Source organism: Spermophilus citellus (genome assembly GCF_964194105.1).
Source record: "Spermophilus citellus genome assembly, chromosome: 3".
In the NCBI taxonomy this organism is placed as follows: Eukaryota; Metazoa; Chordata; class Mammalia; order Rodentia; family Sciuridae; genus Spermophilus; species Spermophilus citellus.
The window spans coordinates 87,045,198-87,066,059 of NC_138184.1; the positions used below are offsets into that span (position 1 = coordinate 87,045,198).

At 40.2% G+C, this 20,862-nt stretch overlaps 2 protein-coding genes across 2 annotated transcripts in view; one reads left to right on the top strand and one right to left on the bottom strand.

The window, feature by feature from the left end:
• Window positions 1-20,862, top strand: part of TMEM116 (transmembrane protein 116) — an 87,114-nt gene that overhangs the window by 48,309 nt on the left and 17,943 nt on the right. The window lies entirely within an intron of this gene.
• Window positions 5,377-7,959, bottom strand: LOC308645227 (disintegrin and metalloproteinase domain-containing protein 1a-like; the record flags this gene model as incomplete). Its single annotated transcript, XM_081287305.1, has 2 exons — window positions 5,377-5,624; window positions 5,751-7,959. 2 exons carry the CDS (start codon window positions 7,957-7,959, stop codon window positions 5,377-5,379), a joined length of 2,457 nt encoding a protein of 818 aa, XP_081143431.1.

A 20,862-nucleotide genomic window follows, 5' to 3' on the forward strand; every position in this document is an offset into this window, starting at 1 on the left:
GGGGGATTGGCTAACTTCACTTAGCATTATCTTCTCCAATGCTATCCATTTACTCTTTTATTGCTGAGTAAAATTCCATTGTGTATATATACAACGTTTATTTTATCTATTCATCCTCCAGTAGGATCTCTATTGTATAAGACTTTATCCTGAAAGTTTCGTTCAAAAAGCTTGAATGGCTCCAGATTTCTCCGGCTTACATTCTCCCAGGAATGAAAGTATCACTGGACATGGTAGAACATAGCTGTAATTCCAGCTACTCAAGAAGCTGAGGGAGAAGGATTGCAGGTTCAAGTCCAGTCTGAGCAACTAATGAAACTCTGTTTCAAAAAACACATTTGCAAAACCTGAAATTTGGTGATTAAAAAAGAATATAGAGCACCCCTGGGTTCAATACCTAGTACCAATTAAAAAAAGAAGAAGAAGAAAAGAAAGTGTCAAAAACCTTCCCAATTTCAGGTGTTTATTTTCAAATTGGATTGCTATATTTTTCAGAATTTATTGGATATTTAGGAGTTCTGTTCTAAGATCCAACAGACACGCCATTACTTACCTCTGCTTTCTTAATTAAGAATGCTTAATATCACTCAGGTCTTGGGTTACTCAGCAGCCATCTTGGGGTTACACCCATATTTCTGAGTTTGTAGGAGGATTATCAAGTAGTTTTTTTTTTTTTTTTTGTAGCTGCTATTTGCAGGGTTTGATTTTACCATACTAGTTTGGTTTTATGGGTGTGATTTGAGGAGATTATAAAAATCATTCTGAGACTGGCCCCTTCTCCAAAATCTCCCTTCCTTTTTCATATTTAAGTATGTCTCCGGGTCATTAAAAATTAACTACATCTATGGCAAATCAGTTTGTTTCCATGAAACATGATGTGAAGTCTTAATCAAATTTTAATTGAAGGGCTGGGGATGTGGCTCAAGTGGTAGCGCGCTCGCCTGGCATGCGTGCAGCCCGGGTTTGATCCTCAGCACCACATACAAACAAAGATGTTGTGTCTGCCGAAAACTAAAAAATAAATATTAAAAAATTCTCTCTCTCTTTAAAAAAAATTTTAATTGAAGATTGTAGAAAATTTCCCACTATATTGTTAGAAAAATTTAACCCATCATAGACATTGGTGAATTGGTAAGACAAGAAGTCCTTTTAAAGAAATGAAGTACCTTTCTCTCTACATCTGGATGGTGCTTTATTTGGATTACATTAAAACATAGTCATCATTTATAACCCTTAGGATCCCAATAAATCACTTCCTTTGAAGAGCTTATATATAATGTGGATCCCTCTCCAAGGTATAATGAGCTTTAACAAAAGCATAGTATTACTTACATTGTACAAATATAAAACAATTCTGTATATTTTCTACCTAGAAGAAGGTCTGAAACTAAACTGATAATAATTGTTCTCTATATGGAGGTGGGGGAAGGTTTGAGGTTAGGAATAGTTATAAAATGGGACCGTACCCTAATAGTTCACCTTTTTTTACTTTTATAAATCACTTTATAATACATAATTTGCATACTATAAAATTCGCCCATTAATTTGTACTATTCAGTGTTTTTTTGAATATTTATAGACTGTGTAATAATTACCATAATATAATTTTAGAGCATTCATTGTCACTCCAGAAAGAAATGTGCCAATTAGCAGTCAGTCACATATTGCCATGAACTTCTTTTCTTTTTGTGGGGTGGGGGGGTACCAGGGGATTGAACTCAGGGGCACTCAACCACTGAGCCATATCCCCAGCCCTATTTTGTATTTTATTTAGAGGCAGTGTCTCACTGAGTTGCTTATTGCCTTGCCATTGCTGAGGCTGGCTTTGAACTCTCGATCCTTCTGCCTTAGCCTCCTGAGCCACTGTGATGCCACTCCTGGTGCCATCAATTTCTTACATCCTTATTCTAGGCAATCACTAATCTTTTTTTTTTCCTATAGATTTGCTGTTCTGAACATTCAGTATAGATGGAATCATACTATGTGTGCCTTTTCCCACATAGCATAATGCTTTCAAAGTTCATTTATATTGTAGCATATATCAGTACCTCATTCATTTTTATTTCTGAATAATGGTCTGTTGTATGAATATGCTAGTTTTGTTATTGATATCAGGGATTGAACACAGTGGTGATTTACCACTGAGCTACATCACCAGTCCTTCTAACTTTTTTTTGTGGGGGGGACAGGGTGTCACTAAGGTGCCAAGGATCTCACTAAATTGCTGAGGCTGGCTTTGATCCTCCTACCTCAGCCTTCCAAATTGCTAAGATTATAGGCATGCACCATTATGTGCAGCTTATACCACTTTTTTTTCCCTCAGTACTTAAAATTGAACCCAGGGGTACTTTATTGCTGAGCTACATCTTCTGTCCACCCACTTTTGATTTCATTTTGAGACAAGGTCTTGCTAAGTTTTCCTGGCTGGCCTCGAACTTTCGATCCTCCTGCCTTAGCCTTCCAAGTCATTGGGATTACAGGTATGCACCACCAGGCTCAGGCACGGTCCATTTTTTTTTTTAATTGTTGGTTGTTCAAAACATTACATAGTTCTTGATATATCATATTTCACACTTTGATTCAAGTGGGTTATGAACTCCCATTTTTACCCTGTATACAGATTACAGAATCACATCAGTTACACTTCCATTGATTTACATATTGCCATACTAGTGTCTGTTGTATTCTGCTGACTTTCCTATCCTCTACTATCCCCCCTCCCCTCCCCTCCCCTCCCCTCCCCTCCCCTCCCCTCTTCTCTCTCTACCCCCTCTACTGTAATTCATTTCTCCCCCTTGTATTATTTTTCCCTTTCCACGGTCCATTTTTTTAAGATTGACTTTGGTTACATCTTTTACTTGGTAAGCATATTTTGAACATCTATGCCTTAGCACTAAGTGAAATGCCAACCTTCTATTCCATGCTGTCAGGCTCTAGTAGAGGAAAAGATACTTTAATCCATAAATGATGAACCCAGCCTAATTTCATTTTAAGATTGAGAGCCAAAAATGTCATGAAAAGTTAATTTCTGTTTTACTATAAATTACTGTGATTTGGAATTCCTGCCCAAATTCCTGCCTTGAACTCACCCATGCCTACCTTTCCCTGACCAGATAGCAACCCTCTCTAAACCTAGTGACGCCTCATAAATCCTGGCTCCCCCTGACCAGATAACAACCCTCTCTGAAACTTCAGCAGTGCCTCATAAATTCCGGTGTTGGGATCTGAATTTACTCCCTACCTTGAAATATCATACCATGTAGATCATTAACCTACTATCTGCCTTTGTATTATGCTTGTCAAAATCCTGTTAGCTGTAAGTTCTCAACATACCTCGCCTTTACAACTTTTTGTGCTATAAAACCTTGTTCCTGGAGAGCTGGGGTGCTGATCTCTAGCTGCTGTCTCTTAATGTACACAAATATAAGCTTGCTTTAATTTGATTTAAAATTGGAGTTGGTGGTCTTTTCTTTGCGTCGGGGTTCAACACAATGACCATACAGTGTGGTGGGTTTTTTTGTTTTTGATACACACACACACACACACACACACACAGAGAGAAAGAGAGTGAGTTGTAGTTATTTTTATGTGGTACAGGGATCAAACCCAGTGCCTCACGCAGGCTCAGCAAGCGCTCTACCACTGAGCCACAACCCCAGCCCTTTCTTGCTGTTTTTTAAGAGGAGGAAAAGTTTGATTTGGTTTTACAGTAAGTCCACGGTTGGCCAATTCCTTTGCTCTGGCCTGAGGCGAGGCAGAACATCATGAAGCAAGAAGGCTGCTCATCTTAGAGCAGTCAATAAGCAAAGAGAAAAAGAGAGAGCCTAAGAGCAAGCAAGAAACCTATGGTGGATTCTTCATAGAAGTCAACATTCACTTGTAAGGCTTTTGTTTCAGTAGTCACTGAGAAAGAAGCTATATTCTAGGCTATTAAGGACTTACCAAACGTCTCTCCCTCATTTTTCACTGAGGGGAAGGGCTTGTGGGGCAATAGAAAATCATAAGTTCATTCATACCTGGGAAGTCATCCAGATTTCACCACTTATTATCTAATTTGAGAGCAAACTCTTTGATCTCTGTTTCTTCTTGGACAAGATGGAAGTTTCATTGGAAAGTTAAAAGGTTTTGTTTTGGTGTTTGCAGTGCTGGGGATTAGACCCGGGGATATATGTATGCTAGGCAAGCACTCTAGAACTGAGCCACATCCCTAGTCCTGAGAGGGTTAAATTAAGACAATGAATGTAAAATGGTTAACACAGTGTCTGGCAAAAAGTGAGTAATGTAAATATTTTGCTTTGCATTTTCTTCCCAGAGAAATAACTGCTACTTTCAGAACTCTGGTACCTTACAGGAAAGGTTCCTTCTGATGGTCAGTCAATAAGCTATTAATTTAAATATTTTTAAAAGAAAAATAGAAGAGAAAAATTTTAGTTTTATACACATACTCAGCACTATGGGCATCTTTATACTGTTACAAAATTAGTATAAACACAATACTTAGCTTTAGGTGATGTTCTTTGGCCATGATATGTCTAGGGGTGTGAAATTCATCACTAGGCAATTAGAACAAAGGAGCATTATGAAAACTTCTCTGGAAGAAAAAATGTTTGTGGTAAGAAGGGAGTATGTATGTAGGAAGCATCTAGAAATAGTGGGATATAGTAATAAACTAAACGTATATACCTCATATCACACAACTATCAGAATTGGAAAGATGATTAACTTCAATGCTCACTTCTTAACCCAGGGACCACTAGAATCTTCTTTCTTATCAGATACAGTCCTTCCCACAGAGCCACAGAACAAAGTGGATTCAATAACTGCTCTTCATGTTAGACATGAAGACGTGTCTAACAAATACAATATTTATTTTGGGGTTTAAAAACTACTTGCTTGATGAATGTACAAATTAGGCAAATTAGAACAGTTCAAGCACACGTGACCAAATGTCCTTGTATAATAGATAGTTATTGCTTGAAATGAAAATCTCAGTGATAGAAATAAATTCAGGAACATACTGTACCATATGTCAAACAACTTACATGAAAGAGAGCATGTTGTGAAAAACAGTTTCTGGCAACTGAAAAAACTTGACCCAAAGAGACAAAGACATTGATGTCCAAAGGTACATGTGGTAAGTTCAAACAAAATGTGTAAAAGCAAGAAGTACTAAAATATTTAATATATTGAGTAAACATTTATTAAAAGGAATAATAAAAATGGAAGAATCTGTACTCCCACATTAGTGTAGTTTTAGACTGTAGAGTTGCAGTCAGAGCCACTGAAGCTATCAGTTCTCGCTTAACTTTTGCTTTACTGAGCCTCTCATTCCCATTCAGTTCTTGAGGATTTTGTATATTTAGGGTCATCTTCCTACTACTCTGGTGGCGGTTCTGGTGGTGGTTCTTCCCCTCCTTCTGGTGGGGCCTCTCCTTCTGGGGCTGGCTCTGGTGGGGCCTCTCCTTCTGGTGGGGCCTCTCCTTCTGGTGGGGCCTCTCCTTCTGGTGGGGGCCCTTCTGCAGGAGGTGCTTCTGCACCTGGTGCAGGTTCTGCTTCAGGTGGTGGGGGTGCAGGTTTTGCTTTTGAGCTTTTAGACATTAAGAAGCAGCAAACCAATATAACCACTAGAATTATTAAAATTAATATAATAAAGGCTAATAGTGTGACGTCTAGACCTCCTTCATCATTTCGGCTACCGGTTTGATTCTGACCACCACCACCACCACCACCACCACCACCACCACCACCACCTTCACCACCACCACCACCACCATCACCTTCACCTGGTGGATTCTCCCCTTCTGATTCACCAACAGGGCCACTGTCCACACTTCCCCCATTTCCCCCTTCCTTTACGCAGTCAGGGGGTTCAAAGCCAAAATCACAATGACAGTTCCCTAAATCATTGCAGACTCCTTTTGAATTACAATTTTCATCTGGCTTACATTCATATGTGGACTCAACGGCATCTGTACAAACGGTTCCTTGGCAGTCTTTCTTTTCAGCACAGTAAGTGTTATTTCTCACATCCCCATCATCAACAGTATCAGTCCCCCTGTAGGCATTCATGCTCCAGCACCAGTCGTCTCCATTAGGCACCTGGATCAATGTATAGTCTTCTTTAATTTCTGGTAAAGCACTAACACCAGTACAGATAAGTTTGCCACAATACATATTTTCTTCTGAACACTTAACATAGTCGTTATTCTCATCAGTAGGACGGCCACAGTTTCCAAACCGGTCCCCTCTGCTATTTATTGATTTGTAACAGTCCGCTGGGGCCGACACTGAGTCAGACCCAAAAATATCTGAGCACTGAACACTAGGGTCCATGCATACACCACTAAGGCAAAGGTACGTTTGGCGACATACTGTACCATCTTGCTTATACCTGTCTCCAGGGCACAGTGCAGAACTACCATTACAGTATTCTGGGAGGTCACATGCTCCTACTACAGAACGGCAAGTGCGTCCAGCAGTTTGGAATTTACATCCACTACAACAGGCTTCATTACTACACTCAGCCCCCTCCTTCAGTTTGCATTCCACGGTACAGCACTCATTCGTTTCACATTGGTCACCACAGTCACACTGCTCCGCCTCTTCAATCACACCATTACCACAACTAGCAGCCTCCCTCTTGCGGCTTCTGTGCCGTGGCTTGTTAAAGAGGCAGGCCCCTTTGTGTTCATGAAGGAAATGGTAGAAGTCGTCAGAGCTACAGTTGCTGAAGCCACTTTCTCTGGTGATGTTTTCATGCATGAGGCAAAAGTGCTTATCTTTACAAATGCAGGCCGCATGGTCGTGCTGAATACCCAGGTTGTGCCCGAGCTCGTGGACCATGAGCGCTGCAAACAGGAGGATGTCTTCGTGATGGAAGGATTCAACGGCCGCCGCAAAACTACCTGAACAGGCACCATTGAGAAATGCCTGGCCCATGTTCTCTCCAGGATGATGCCCAACGATCATGTGGGCAACATCATGCCTCACACGGTGCGAGAGCTTCTCTTGTCTCCAGCTGTTGAAATTCCTGAGTGTAACTTGCAGGTCCACTGGGACCTCTATGAGGTCCCCCTCGGTCCAGATCTCCATTCCAGCCAGCACCACCTCTGTGTTTATTCCCCTGGTGAAGACATTGGCCAGAGCAATGATGTCCACTACTCTCTGGACTGTCTCATTGATGTTACTGCCCCACATCTGGAACCGCTGGTTGTTGACAACGACAAACATCTCCACGTACTTGGTGCGTGACCACAAGTAGGACAGTGCCTGTAGTTGAAGAGGATTCCTGCTCCCTTGTTGCTGGCTGGTGGACACTGGTCTGTCTTGGGAAGTGACACCACAGGAGACTCGAGCTTGATGTGCCATGGTGTATAACACATGCTCAAACTGTTTGGAAGAGAGCATGGGCTTGATGCCGTAGGATGTGTCCTCCTTAATCAGGATGCCCCTGAGGCCCAAACAGGTGTTGACAGAAACAAAAGACCCTGGCACTCCTTCTATGTAGCCCTCATAGTGGCAGTCCTGTGAGATGGAAGGCGTTTCTTGCCCCAGGATGCCATTGTGGTAACTGTAGATGGGGAAGTTACTTACAGAATAGTCTCTTTTTACTTTGAGGCGAATCACTTGCTTTTGGCCCTGCATAAACAGCATGTACGATGCCTTTCCCACTGGGTCTTCATGCCCCTCCACTGTCAGACTCTTGGGGATGACTATTTCATAAGAAGAGTAATATATGGATTCCATGTCACAGCATATGCTTGGGAGAAAAATTATCCCTAGCAGTAACATGGTCACCAACCTGACACACAAAAGTCCTGGCACTGGCTCTAGCCTCAGACGCTTCATCTGGGGAGCCCAAATCTGAAGCACTCTTCTAGCCTCAAGCAAAACCACGTGGGATTTCCGTGGAGACGATGGGGAAGAGTCAAAGTCTCTCATCAAGGCCAACACTGACATGGCCCCAGTGAGTCAGTTGACGCCCTGGAGCCACTGTTCATCAACAGTGGCTCTCTCTGACACACAGACCCTCAGACGCAGGTCTGAGCATCAGATCTATGTGGGCTGCCTACACAGTGGTGACTTCCCACCTCTGAAAGGTTAGCTTTCTGGCTGGGTCTTGGCTGGTCCTTCTGATCTCTCTGATACCTTCAGACACGTTCCATTCCTGTTGATGTCCTCTTTCAGAGTGGGCTTCAGTGCTCCGTCACTAAAGTCCTTTTGACATGATGGAGAGATGTATCGTGAAGAACTGCAAACTCTACAGTGCAGGACTACCTTGAGAGAGGAAACAAAATCTCCATGCCTTCCTCTACTGGGCCACACAGAACACCCTTCCCCCACCCCTCCTGTTGTCAGTTGCTCAGCTAACTCCAAACATTCCAGAGCAGGGGGTTTGGAGATTTCTTTCTAGTGGGCACACTCCATCACCCATTTCCTCTCTTCTAAAACCTTTGCTCTGTAGCAAATGAACATCTGACCCCAGAGTAAACTTTCCTGCTTGGTGAAGCATTATAGATATATACATATCTCAGAGACCAGTCTCTTAGATCGGGCTAGTGCAGTGGCTTCCCTGTACCTGCTGTAGAGCCCAGTGGGCTGGTGACCCATGGGGAAGGGACAATAGTACTTTTTGTTTCTTGTGGCCATGGGAATTGAACATGGGGTCTTGCTTATGTGAGGCAAGCACTCACCACTCGCTGTGCTCCAGCCTAGTAGCACTGTTTCTGAACATCATCTCAATTCAGTTTCTCAAGTTGACTTCATAACACTGTCCACAAGTGTGTATGGGAGATGCCAGCTGTTAACTCCAGTTAACAGGAGTGGCCCCCTGTTAACGTGATTAGCACGCCACACTGGTTGGTATCTCCAGGATCATACCCTCTTAGTGTATCCCTGACATGTTGGTATCCTCAGATTATGTCTGTTGAAGGCTTTGTATACTGGAAGTCTTTTCTGTTTTCAGTGGCTACTTCTTCTTGCTCATCCTGACCACACTCTCTCCTTCCCCCAGAGTTAGAAGATTGCTCGTCCAAGAGTGGATGAACAGGAATTATTTTTTTGGATGAATAAGTGACTCCTAGATGTGGGTGCTATAGAGCCTCATCTGTTGCATGTCAATTAATTGTACTTGCTTTGTGTCTGCCTGGATGGGTAGAAAAGGCCTTCAGAAAAGCTCACATGCCACATACAGCTGGTTAATGCACAGGTATGGTGTCCAGATTTCCCTCCTAGTACAGTTTGTTGGTCATTTCCCTCATCTAATTTCTTTTTTTTTTAATATTTTGTTTAGTTGTAGATGGGCACAAAGCCTTTATTTTGTTTATTTTATTTTTATTTGTTGCTGTGGATCAAACCCGGTGCCTCAGAAGTAAGCGCTCTACCCCTAAGCCACAACCCCAGCACTTATCCAGTTTCTCATTGCCTCATGTTGCACTGAAACTCCTAGAAGAAGTTAAAAGCACTTCCATGTGTAGCCTCTAGAGGGATCCACTTGTACCTAAATTTTCGCCTTGTTATAATAGTCCCTTTCTAAAGGTGGTCCTTTCACTTGCATGTGGGGGTCTCCTTTTATTTCTGTTTCTCCTGGGCTTTATTTAATACTAGTTCCTCCTCTCTTTTATATCTTATACATTTTTCCATTGGCCTAACATCCTGAGGTGCTGTAATATCTTTCCTTAGTAAAAACTATTCCTTTCACAATCCAGTAGTGATCCAGATCTTGTCTTTGTTTGATAACGAATCCCTGAAAAGGTCACATACTTGCTGTGTCCATTCTTCATCACCCAATGCATCTTTTTAACATTTTTTTTAAATATTTTTTTAGATGTTGATGGATCTTTATTTTATTCATTTTATTTATATGCGGTGCTGAGGTTCAAACCCAGTGCTGAGTATTGAACCCAGTGCCTCACACGTGAAAGGCAAACACTCTACCACTGAGCCACAACTCCAGCCCTTAACATTCTTTTTTAAAATTTTTTTTAGTTGTTGATTGACCTTTTTTAATTTGTGGTCCTGAGAATTGAATCCAGTGCCGCACACGTGCCAGGCAAGTGCGTTACCGCTGAGCCACAACCCCAGCTCCCCTTAACATTGTTTTTTTAAAAATTTTTTTTTAGTTATTAATGGACTTTATTTATTTTCATGTGGTGCTGAGAATCGAACCCAGTGCCTCATACATGCAAGGCAAACACTCTACCACTGAGCCATAACCCCAGCCCGTAACATTCTTATTATTCAACATTTTCTAAAAATTTTGTATTGCAACCTAATATTTGTACATCTTTGTAGTTACATTGTGGTAATTCAATACATGTGTACAATGTATAATCATGATAATAACCATTTCCATCTCTTCACACATTAATTGTTTCTATGTCTTGGTTTTGAAATATGTCATAGATTATTTTAAACCAGTTACCTTTCTGTGCTCTAGAAAAAAAGTGAGCCAATTCTTTCTCTCAGTGTTCTAATGCCTATTATTTAACTTCTTCCCTCCCTTCTTTTCTTTATCCTTCCCAGTGTAGTGCCTACTATTCCATTCCATTCTGCTCTTCCATGAGTTTCACTTATTATTTCTACAAATGCATGAGAACATGTAGCACTTGTCTTTTTGTCTGCCTTATGGTACTTAGCATAGTGACCTCTAGTTCCATCCATTTAGCTGAAAATGACAGGATTTCATTTTTATGGCTGAATAATATTCCATTGTGTATATATACACCACATTTTCTGTATTCATTCTTGCTGTTTTGAATAGTGGTGCAATGAACATGGGAGTGCATGTATCTTTCTGGTATCTTCTCTGGATGTTTACCTGGTTGCAGAATTGTTGCATCATATAGTAGTTCTTTTCTTAGTTTTTAGAGGACTCTCCATGTTGTTTTCCATAATGGCTGTACTAATTTGCATTTCCACCAGCAGTCTATAAATGTTCCCCTTTTTCCACATCTTTGCCAGTGTTTGTTATGTTTGTTATGTCTTAGGTGATAGCCCTTTTAATGGATGTGAAGTGATATGTCATTTTGACTTGCATTTCCCTGATGATTAGTGAGGTTGCACATTGCTTCATATACTCCTTGGCTTTTTGTGTGTCTTTTTTTTTTTTGTTTTGTTTTGTTTTCTTTTCAGCTTTTTTTTTTCAGTACTGGGTATTGAACCCAGGAGCATGCTGCCACCAAGGCACATTCCCTACCCTTTTTGTTTTTATTTATTTATTTATTTGGCAGTATCAAACCCAGGGTTTCATGTATGCTAGGCCAGTGCTATACCACTGAGGCACATCCCCAGACCCCTTTTTATTTTGAGACAACCTTATTAAGTTTGCTAAATTGCTGAGGTTGGCCCTGAACTTGTGATCCTTCCACCTCAGCCTCCCCGTTGCTAGGATCACAGGTATGCGCCACAGAGCCTAACTGTGTTTTCTTTTGAGAAAAAGTGTAGTTCCTTAGCCCATTTTTAAATTGGATTTTGTTATTGCTGGGGTTTGTTTGGTGTTCAGCTTTTTTAGTTCCTTATGGATTCTGGATATTAAGTCCTTATCAGATGAATAGTTTGCACATATTTTCTCCCTTTCCATAGGCTGTCTCTTATCTCTGTTGATTCCTTACCTGTTCAGAAGCTTTACAAATTCCTTTTGTCCATTTTTCCTTTTGTTGTCTGTCCCATTGTCATCCAATCCAAAAGTTCATGTGTACACTGGTGGCTTGAAGTGTTTCCCCTATGTTTTCTTGTAGTGATTTCAAAGTTTCAGGATTTACATTTCAATGTTTGATCCATTTTGAGTTCATTTTTTGTGTTTGGGTAGAGGAAAGGATCTGTTGTGATTCTCCTGCATATGTATACTCAATTTCTGTCAGCACCATTTATTGAATAGACCTTTTTTCTCTACTGTGTGTTCTTGGCACCTTTGTCAAAATCACTTGGCACAATGAACATGGATTGATTTTGGAGTTCTTCATTTTGGTCCATTGTGTCTGTTTTTTTAGGATATTACCACACTGTTTGGTTACTATAACTTTGTAGATATTTGGGAGTAAGATATTGTGTTGTCTGCATGTTGGTTGGTTTTTGTTCAAGATTACTTAGGCCATCCTAGGTTTTTTATGGTTCCACATGAATTTAGGATTTCTTTTTCTAATTTTTTTTTTTTAGAAAGAGGGTGGGGGGGGGGAGAGAGAGAGAGAGAGAGAGAGAGAGAGAGAGAGAGAGAGAGAGAGAATTTTTTAATATTTATTTTTTAGTTCTCGGCGGACACAACATCTTTGTTGGTATGTGGTGCTGAGGATTGAACCCGGGTCGCACGCATGCCAGGCGAGCATGCTACGGCTTGAGCCACATCCCCAGCCCCTCTTTTTCTAATTTTTGTGACAAAGGTCTCTGATATTCTCATGGGAATTGCATTGAATCTGTTGATTGCTTTCAGTAGTGTGGTTATTTTAACATTTTTTCAACACAGACTGTTCATTTTTTGTGCATCTTATATAATTTCTTTCATCAATGTTTTAAATTTTTGTTGTAGAGATCTTTCATTTCTTTGTTCAAATTTATTCCAAATTAATTTTGTTTGCAGTTATTGTGAAGGGTTCCTTTCTTACTTTTTATTTAAGCAAGCTCATTATTAGTGTATAAAAATGCTACTGTTTCTTCTATGTTGATTTTGTATCCTAAAACTTTACTGAATTTATCCATCAATTCTAACAGCTTTTTGATGGAACATTTAGGTTTTGCTTTGTGTAAAAATATGCCGCCTGCAAACATGGATAATATAATTTTTTTCCTTTTCAATTTAGATATCCTTTCTTTCTTTCTCTCTCTTGCCTAATTGCTCTTGCTAAGACTTCCAGTTCTCTATAAAGAGACAATTGAAGTGGACATCCTTCTCTTGTTCCTGATCTTAGAGGAAATGTTTTCAGCTTTCCCTCATTCAGTATAATATTGAGTATGAGTATTTCTTTTTAATATATATAGCTTTTAGTATTTTGAGGTATGTTTCTTTATTACCTAATTGGTGAATTTTTAATCATGAAGGGATGTTGAATCTAGGCATGTGCCCTACCACTGAGCTACACCACAAGCTCCAAGATATTGAATCTTATTGATGCTCTTCTGCACCTAAGAAGATGATACAGTTTGTGTCCTTCATTCTCTTGATGTGTCACATCACGTTTTTTGATTTGTGTAGGTTGATCCATCCTTGCCTCTCTGGGATGAATCCCACTTGATCATGATATGTGATCTTTTTGATTGCTATTGAATTATTTGATTAGTATTTCACTGAGGATTTTGCCTCCATATTCATCATGGATATGGGTCTGTAGTTTTCTTTGTTATCTCTGTATGTGGTTTTAGATTCAGGGTAATACTGGCCTCATTAAAAAATTTGGCAGAATTCCTTCCACTTCAGTTTTTCAGAATAGTTGAAGAAGAACTGGAAACCACCCTCCTCCTTCTCCTTTTTCTCCTCTTCTTCTTCTGTGTGTGTTGTGTGCACAAACATGGGACATCAAACACTTAGGGCCTTGCCCTAGACCTTTCTTTAAATGTTCTGTAGAATTCACTAGTAAAGCTGTCAGGTCCTGACCTTTTTTTAGATGGGAGATTTATTCATTCCTTCAATCTCATTTCTCATTATTGGTATGTTTAGATTTTGTCTTTCTTCTTGATTTAGTTTTGGTAAGTTGTATGTGTTCAGGGACTCACCTGATTCTTATAGGTTTTCCACTTTTTTAGTATATAATTGTTCATAGTAGTTTCTTGTGGTCCTTTGTATTTCTGTGATATTAGTTATAAGGTCTGTTTTTTCATCTCTGAATTTATTTAACTTCTCTTTTTGTTCTTGTTTAGTCTTGCTAAAGATTTGCCAATCTTTATCCTTTAAAAGAACCAATTTTTTTCTTTCATTGATCTTTTGTAAATTTTTTTTTGAGATTTTGCAGGAAGCCACCCAAATGAGGGTCTTCTCTCGATATGGCAGCCAGGGAAATGTTAGGTTTAATCTTGGGAACTATTCCTAGCTCTCCCACTCGATAGATTGCCCAAAGCACATGACCTTTATCTCCACTCTACTAGGAAGATCCCTTTTAGTGGCTCTGGAGATTGGTGTAACCCATTGGGAACTGGACAACCCACCTTCAACCTTTTTTAGTGAAGAACATTCTATGGAAGGCCTTTGATGTTCCCTGATACAAATAAAGCAAGCGCAGGCTCCATTTTGCTTTTTAGTATAGAAGCTTGATCCATATAATCAGCTTGTCCATGCTGCTCCTGCTTTTTTAAATTATTTTCTGTATCCTGTGGTTTTTTCCTCATTCTGTTTTTCTTAGCTTTTATTTTGCAGCCAGCCCGTTCCACCGAGAGGAACCCATTCCCATCACCTGAGTGGGAGGCAGGCGAGAAGATTTTATTTTATTTATTTATGCTTTGGCTATTTATTTACTCCTACTGATTTTGAGTTTGGTTTGTTTATACTTTTCTAGGTCATTGATTTCATTCTTTTCTTTTTTTCCTGCAGTGTGAGGACTCAGGTCCCCATGCATGCTAGGCAAACAAGCACTCTACCAATGAGCTATATACCCAGTCCTTGAGTAAATTCTTAGGTTGTTAATTTTAAATTTATTTTTAATGTATAAATTTATTGTTATAAAATTCCCTCTCAGAACTGCTTTTCTATATCCCACAGATTTTGATATGTTCTGTGGTCATTTCCTTTTGTTTCTAGAATTTTTTAATTTCTCTGTTAATTTCTTCAATTACCCATTGGGCATTTAGAATCATTATTCAGTTTCCATTAGTTTGTGTTTTCCATTCTTCTTGCTGATTATTACGCATGTTATGTTGTGGTCTGAAAATGTAAATATGATTTAAACTTTTTAAAATTTATTCAGAGTTAATTTGTGACCTAACATCTTATCTGTCCTGGAGAATGTTCCATGTGCTGAAGAGAAGAAAGTGTGTTTGCTGATATTGGGTGAAATGCTCTCTCTATATATATATCTGTTATTCAGTTGGCTCTGTAATATGGTCCAATGTGGAAGCTTCTTTGTTGATTTTCTGACTGGATGAGCTGTACATTGAAAAAAGTGGAGTATTGGAGCCTTTCTCTTTTTTTTAGATCTAATATTGTTTGCTTTATGGATTTGAGCAGTCCTATGTTGGGTGCATATATATTTACAATTATCCTGTCTTTTATCACTACAAGCTGACCTTATTTGTGTCTTTTTATAGTTTTTTTTATTTAACTTCAGCATATCCTTGTGAGTATAGCTATTCCTGCTCACTTTTAGTTTCCATTTATGTGGAACCTTTCATTTTCAGTCTGTGTGTACCTTCCTCCTCCCCATTTAATATGCAAGGTATTGAACTCAGGGTCTTTCAAATGCTAGGCAAGCATTCTACCACAGAGCTGTGCTACAGCCCTCTTTAAATTTTGAGACATCATCTTGCTAAATTGCTCAAGCTGGGTTGAAATTTTTGACCCTCCTGCCTTAGCCTCCTGAGTAGCTGCACCACCATGCGAGGCTAGTCTGTGTATCTTCACCAGTGAAGTAAGTTTCTTGTAGGCAATATATAGTTGGGACTTGTTTTTTTATTCATTTGGTTAGTCTTTGTCTCTTGATTGGTGAATGTAATTCATTTATATTCAAAGTCATTATTGATAGGTATTAATTGTCTCCTGTCATTTTTATTATTATTTTCTGCCCTTTTTTCTATTTTTTGGTTCCCTTCCATTTCTCATATTGTTTATTTTTATGATTTGGTAGCTTTGATTTGATTCTCTTCAGTTTTTATTTGTGTATCTGTTCTTCCAATGAGTTTTGTACATTAGTGTATTTTCATGATGTTGGTTATCATCCTTTTGTGGCTAGTGTAGGACTTCTATTAACTCTTTCCTGAGGGGCTCGTCTGCTTATCTGAGAAAGATTTTCTTTCTTCCTTTTTTTTTGTATGAAGGATAATTTTGCTAGAGGGGGTACCAGGGATTGAAGTCAGGGGCACTCAACCACTGAGCCACATCCCCAGCGTTTAAAAAAAATATTTTATTTAGAGACAGGGTCTCACTAAGTTGCTTAGCACCTCACTTTTCCTGAGACTGGCTTTGAACTCGTGGTCCTCCTGTGTCAGCCTCCTGAGCTGCTGAGATTATAGGTATGTGCCACGTACCAGGCTAGGTAGGATATTCTTGGTTGGCATTTTTTTTTTCTTTCAGGACTTGGAACATATCAACCCATTTTTTTCTGGCCTATAAATTTCTGCTGAGAAATCTGCTTGAAGTCTAATGTACATTCCCTTATATTTGACTTGATTCTTTTGCTCTTTTTAGAATTCTTTGTCTTGTGCTTTTGACATTTTGACTATAACATACATTGGCAAAGCTATATTTTAGTTTAATCTAGTTGAGGTGCTTTGATCTTTTTATAACCATTTTCTAAATTTTAGTTGTGGATGAACCTTTATTTTTATTTATTTATTTTTATGTGGTGCTGAGAATTGAACCTAGTACCTCACACATGCTAGGCAATCACTCTACCACTGAGCCAGGGTCTTGCAACCCCAGAAACCCCATTAATTTTTTTTTTATTTTTATGTGGTGCTGAGTATTTAACCCAGTGCCTCACATGTACTACACAAGTGCTCTACCACTGAGCTACAATCCATGCCCTTTTTAAAAATATGTTTATTTTGGTTGTCGATGAACCTTTATTTTATTTATTCATTTATATGTGGTGCTGAAAATCAAACCCAGTGCCTCTCATATGCCAGGCGAGCGCTCCATCACTGAGCCACAGTCCCAGCCCCACTTTGCGCTTCTTGTATCTGGATGTGTACATCTCTTTGAAGATTTGGGATGGAGATTTTTAGCTATTTTTTATGAAATATGTTTTCATTGATTTTCCCTGTTTTTTGTTTGTTTTGTGAGCGTGTTTGTATGTGTGTGTGTGTGTGTGTGTATGTGTGTGTGTGTTACTTCCTGTAATTCCCATAATGAAAATATTTGTTTCCTTACAGTGTTCCATACTCTCCTAGGAACTCCTAATTCTTTGTTTTGCTTCTTTTCTCTCTCTCTCTCTCTCTCTCTCTCTCTCTCTCTCTCTCTCTCTGTCTCCCCCCCCTCCCCCTCTCTCTCTCCTTCTCTTTCTCTTCTGTTTTTTTTTTTATGATTTCTGCCTCTTTGGTGAATTTCTCACTTATACCCTAACTTTTTATTCTGATTTCTCCATATTATCTCTCTGTTTTCCTTTTCCATTTCACCAAGGTTTTTTTTTTGTCGTTGTTGTTGTTGTGGTTTTGTTTGGTTTGGTTTGGTTCCAGGGATTAAACTTGGGGTCACTTGACCACTGAGCCACATCCCTAGCCCTATTTTGTATTTTATTTAGAGACAGAGTGTCACTGAGTTGCTTAGTGTCTCACCATTGCTGAGGCTGGCTTTAAACAAACAATCCTCCTGTCTCAGCTTCCTGAACCACTGGGATTACAGGCGTGGGCCACCATGACTGGCTCACTGAGATTCTTTCTTTAAGATCATTATTTTGGGGCTGGGGATGTGGCTCGAGCGGTAGCACGCTCGCCTGGCATGCGTGCGGCCGGGGTTTGATCCTCAGCACCACATACAAACAAAGATGTTGTGTCCGCCGATAACTAAAGAATAAATATTAAAAAAAAATTCCCCCCCTCTCTCTTTAAAAAAAAAAGAATTAAAAAAAAGATCATTATTTTGAATTAGTTCTTGGCATTTCATAGATTATTCAAATTGGGATCTCCTTCCACAGAATTATTGTATTCCTTTGAATGTATTATGTTTTCTTCCATGCTTCTTGTGTCCCTGTGTTGATGTCTGTGCATCTAGTGTAACAGTTGCCTCTTGCAGTTTGATAGACTAGGTTTTGTAGGAAAGAACTCTTTCCTATAATACAGGACCTGGGGTATTGGGTAGATGCTTTGGCTTTGGGTGCAGGTAAGCTCAAAAGTGTAGCTTCTTCAGCTTTGATTGATGTTGGTACTGCCTGTGAGTGCTGCTCTATAGTGGTTAGTGAAGGTAGTTGCATAACTTTGCAGTGGACTTAGAATTCCAAAGGTAGGTATCCTCAGATTCCACAGAGCTACACACTGATGGCCCTGAGGCTTGTAGTGGCAGATGCCACAGATCAGGGGTACAGCATTGACCCCAGATCACTCAAGTCAAGTACAGGTGACCCTAAGGGTTGTGGCATTGGCAGCCCTGGTCCCCAAACCACAGAATGTGAAGGAGTCCTTCCCCAGTATGCTGAGGATAATGTAAGAGATGCCTAGGCCTGTGGTACCAAGGGCCACAGTTCTGGAGTCACAGGATTGGATGGGATCTTATCCAGGGCTTGTGGGATGGACACAGGTGATTCAGGGACTGTAATACTGGTGACCATGGGCTTAAGGTTGTGGGACACAAAGGGGACCTTTCCCAGGTGCCATTGAATGATTCTGGGTGTTGCTGGTGCCTGTGGTGTTGGTAGCTGCATTCCTGGAGGTGTGGAACCCAGATGGTACCTTCTTTAGGTCCCAAAGGACAAATGTAAGTGATAGTAGGGCTTTTGACACCTGTGTGTATGGCCTTGAGTCCATAGGCTAGGACCTAGGAAGAGACCCTCCTAGGTCCCCCAGGGCACATGCTGTGTGATCTTAATTTTCATCAAGTATTTAACCCTTTATATTTACAGATTCCCTCCTTATACAGTGATGATTGTGGTCTTGTCTTTTTTGATAACTGCTTTTTCACATTTCTTTGTAGTTTTACCTTCTAAACATACAGCTTGTAATGTGATTTCATCGTATCTGTCTTTAGATTTCACATGAATACATAAAATTATAACTTTATTCATTGGTCGTGGGGCACTATAGCACATAGACTACTCCCCTAGGTCCTGAGGGTTGAGTGCATCTGATACTGGGCCTTGTGGCTTTGGTGTCTGTACCTCTGGAGCTCTAGAACATGGATAGGGATGTCTCTACATTACTACTGAGTTCCAGTAGGGCCCAGGCTTGTGGAATTGGTACCCACAGTCCCGGAGCTACATGGCACAGGAATCCAGGGATGAGCTTGAATGATGCTGGAGCTTTTCCATGTGCAGCTACAGTCCCAAGGCAGTAGGCTGGGAAGGAACCCTTTTTTATTTCTGGCCAGGTAAATTCAGGTGATGCCAGGGTTTGTTTGGGGTGCTAATACTTGTCTTTGGCACATGAAAACATGGTTGGGACCTTCCCCAGATACCAAGGGACAGTCAAAGTTGATGCTAGGCTTTTGGTACCAGCAGCCACAGTCCTAAGGGTATGGATTGTTTCCTACTGGGTGAGTACCAGGTGGTACCAGGGACTGGGACCCCTAGTAGATGCCTTCTGGGAGCTGCAGACAAGGCTGATACCTTTCCCAGGTCTTGATGCACAGAGGCATACCTTCCTAGTTCCTGTTGGGCAACAAGCAGGACTCATGTGACTATGGCAGCCACTGACCCTGAAGTGCCAACATGATGGGGACAGGTGGTAGTGGTTTCTTCTGCTCTAACAGTTTTTAAATTGTGAAATGTAGCACATTCATTGCAATGTGCCATTTAGATGTATATTTTGGGGAGCTATTGAAATGGAAGAGTTGTGTGATCTTAATTTTCAAGTATTTAACCCTTTATATTTACAGATTCCCTCCTTATACAGTGATGATTGTGGTCTTTTCTTTTATGGTAACTGCTTTTTCACATTTCTTTGTAGTTTTATCTTCTAAATATACAGCTTGTAATGTGATTCCATTCTATCTGTCTTTAGATTTCACATGAATACATAAAATTATAACTTCATTCATGGCTTCTTTTATTCATACTTCATTTAGGTTTCCACCATGTTATTGCATGAAGTCATAGTTTCTACCACGCGACCTGTGCAATGGTTTCATTAATGAGGTTCTAGGCATAAAGTTAGTTAGAAGAGATCGAAATAAACACACAGACTCAGTTACCTCATTTCTATTGCTAGGTCCAAGACGGCTCACCTCTCTGGTTCCCACCTCTAGCCGCCCAGCAGGGCAGCGAGGATTACTCAGGGCTAGCAGGAGAGAGAGAGAGTGAACACGCCTGGGAGTAGCCCTTTATTGGGGAACAAGAGATTTAGGGGAGAATTCCATCCAATGAAGGTTGAGGGGGGGCTGCACTCCAAGGTCAGGGTCAGTGATTGGGTCCCCGGGGTCAGTGGTCAGGCACACCCCCACACGGATGGGCTCTCTCATCAGGAAAGGGTCGGGAAAGCTTCGACAGAGCCAAAGCGCCTCAGGCCCTTAACGGGAGTCACCCAATCACGTGTTAGAATGGCTTCCCACAATAGTTCTTTTCTTTCCATTGTTCTATGCTGCTATCTCTCTACAAATCTCTCGTGATTCACTAATGATTTTGTCATCTTCATCCTTCTACTTTAGGAAACACTATGAACAATGTTGCTGTGAACATTATGCCAGTAATGTCCATAGCAGATGTGCATGACTTCTCAGGTATACCTGGAAGTAGAATGCTAGGTCATGGGATAGGTAAAATGTAAATTTAACTAGAATATAATACACTATATTTCAGTTATGTGCCAGTCTAGTCCTATAGCACTATGGGGATTTCTACCAGTATACATTTGGTGTTTGAGTCTTACATTTTGCCATGTTTATGATGTGTGGATGATATACTTTGAATATCTGTCAACACCTTTACAAATGTAGATCTCTATATCTATGCTACTAATGGGTGATTACTATTGAGAATGCTATCTCATCTCTGGCCATCCAACTAAAGTTTCATATTGCAGGTTACCAGTGTCTGAGTCTCCATTATCAAATTACACAAGCATTCCTTAATCTTGTCT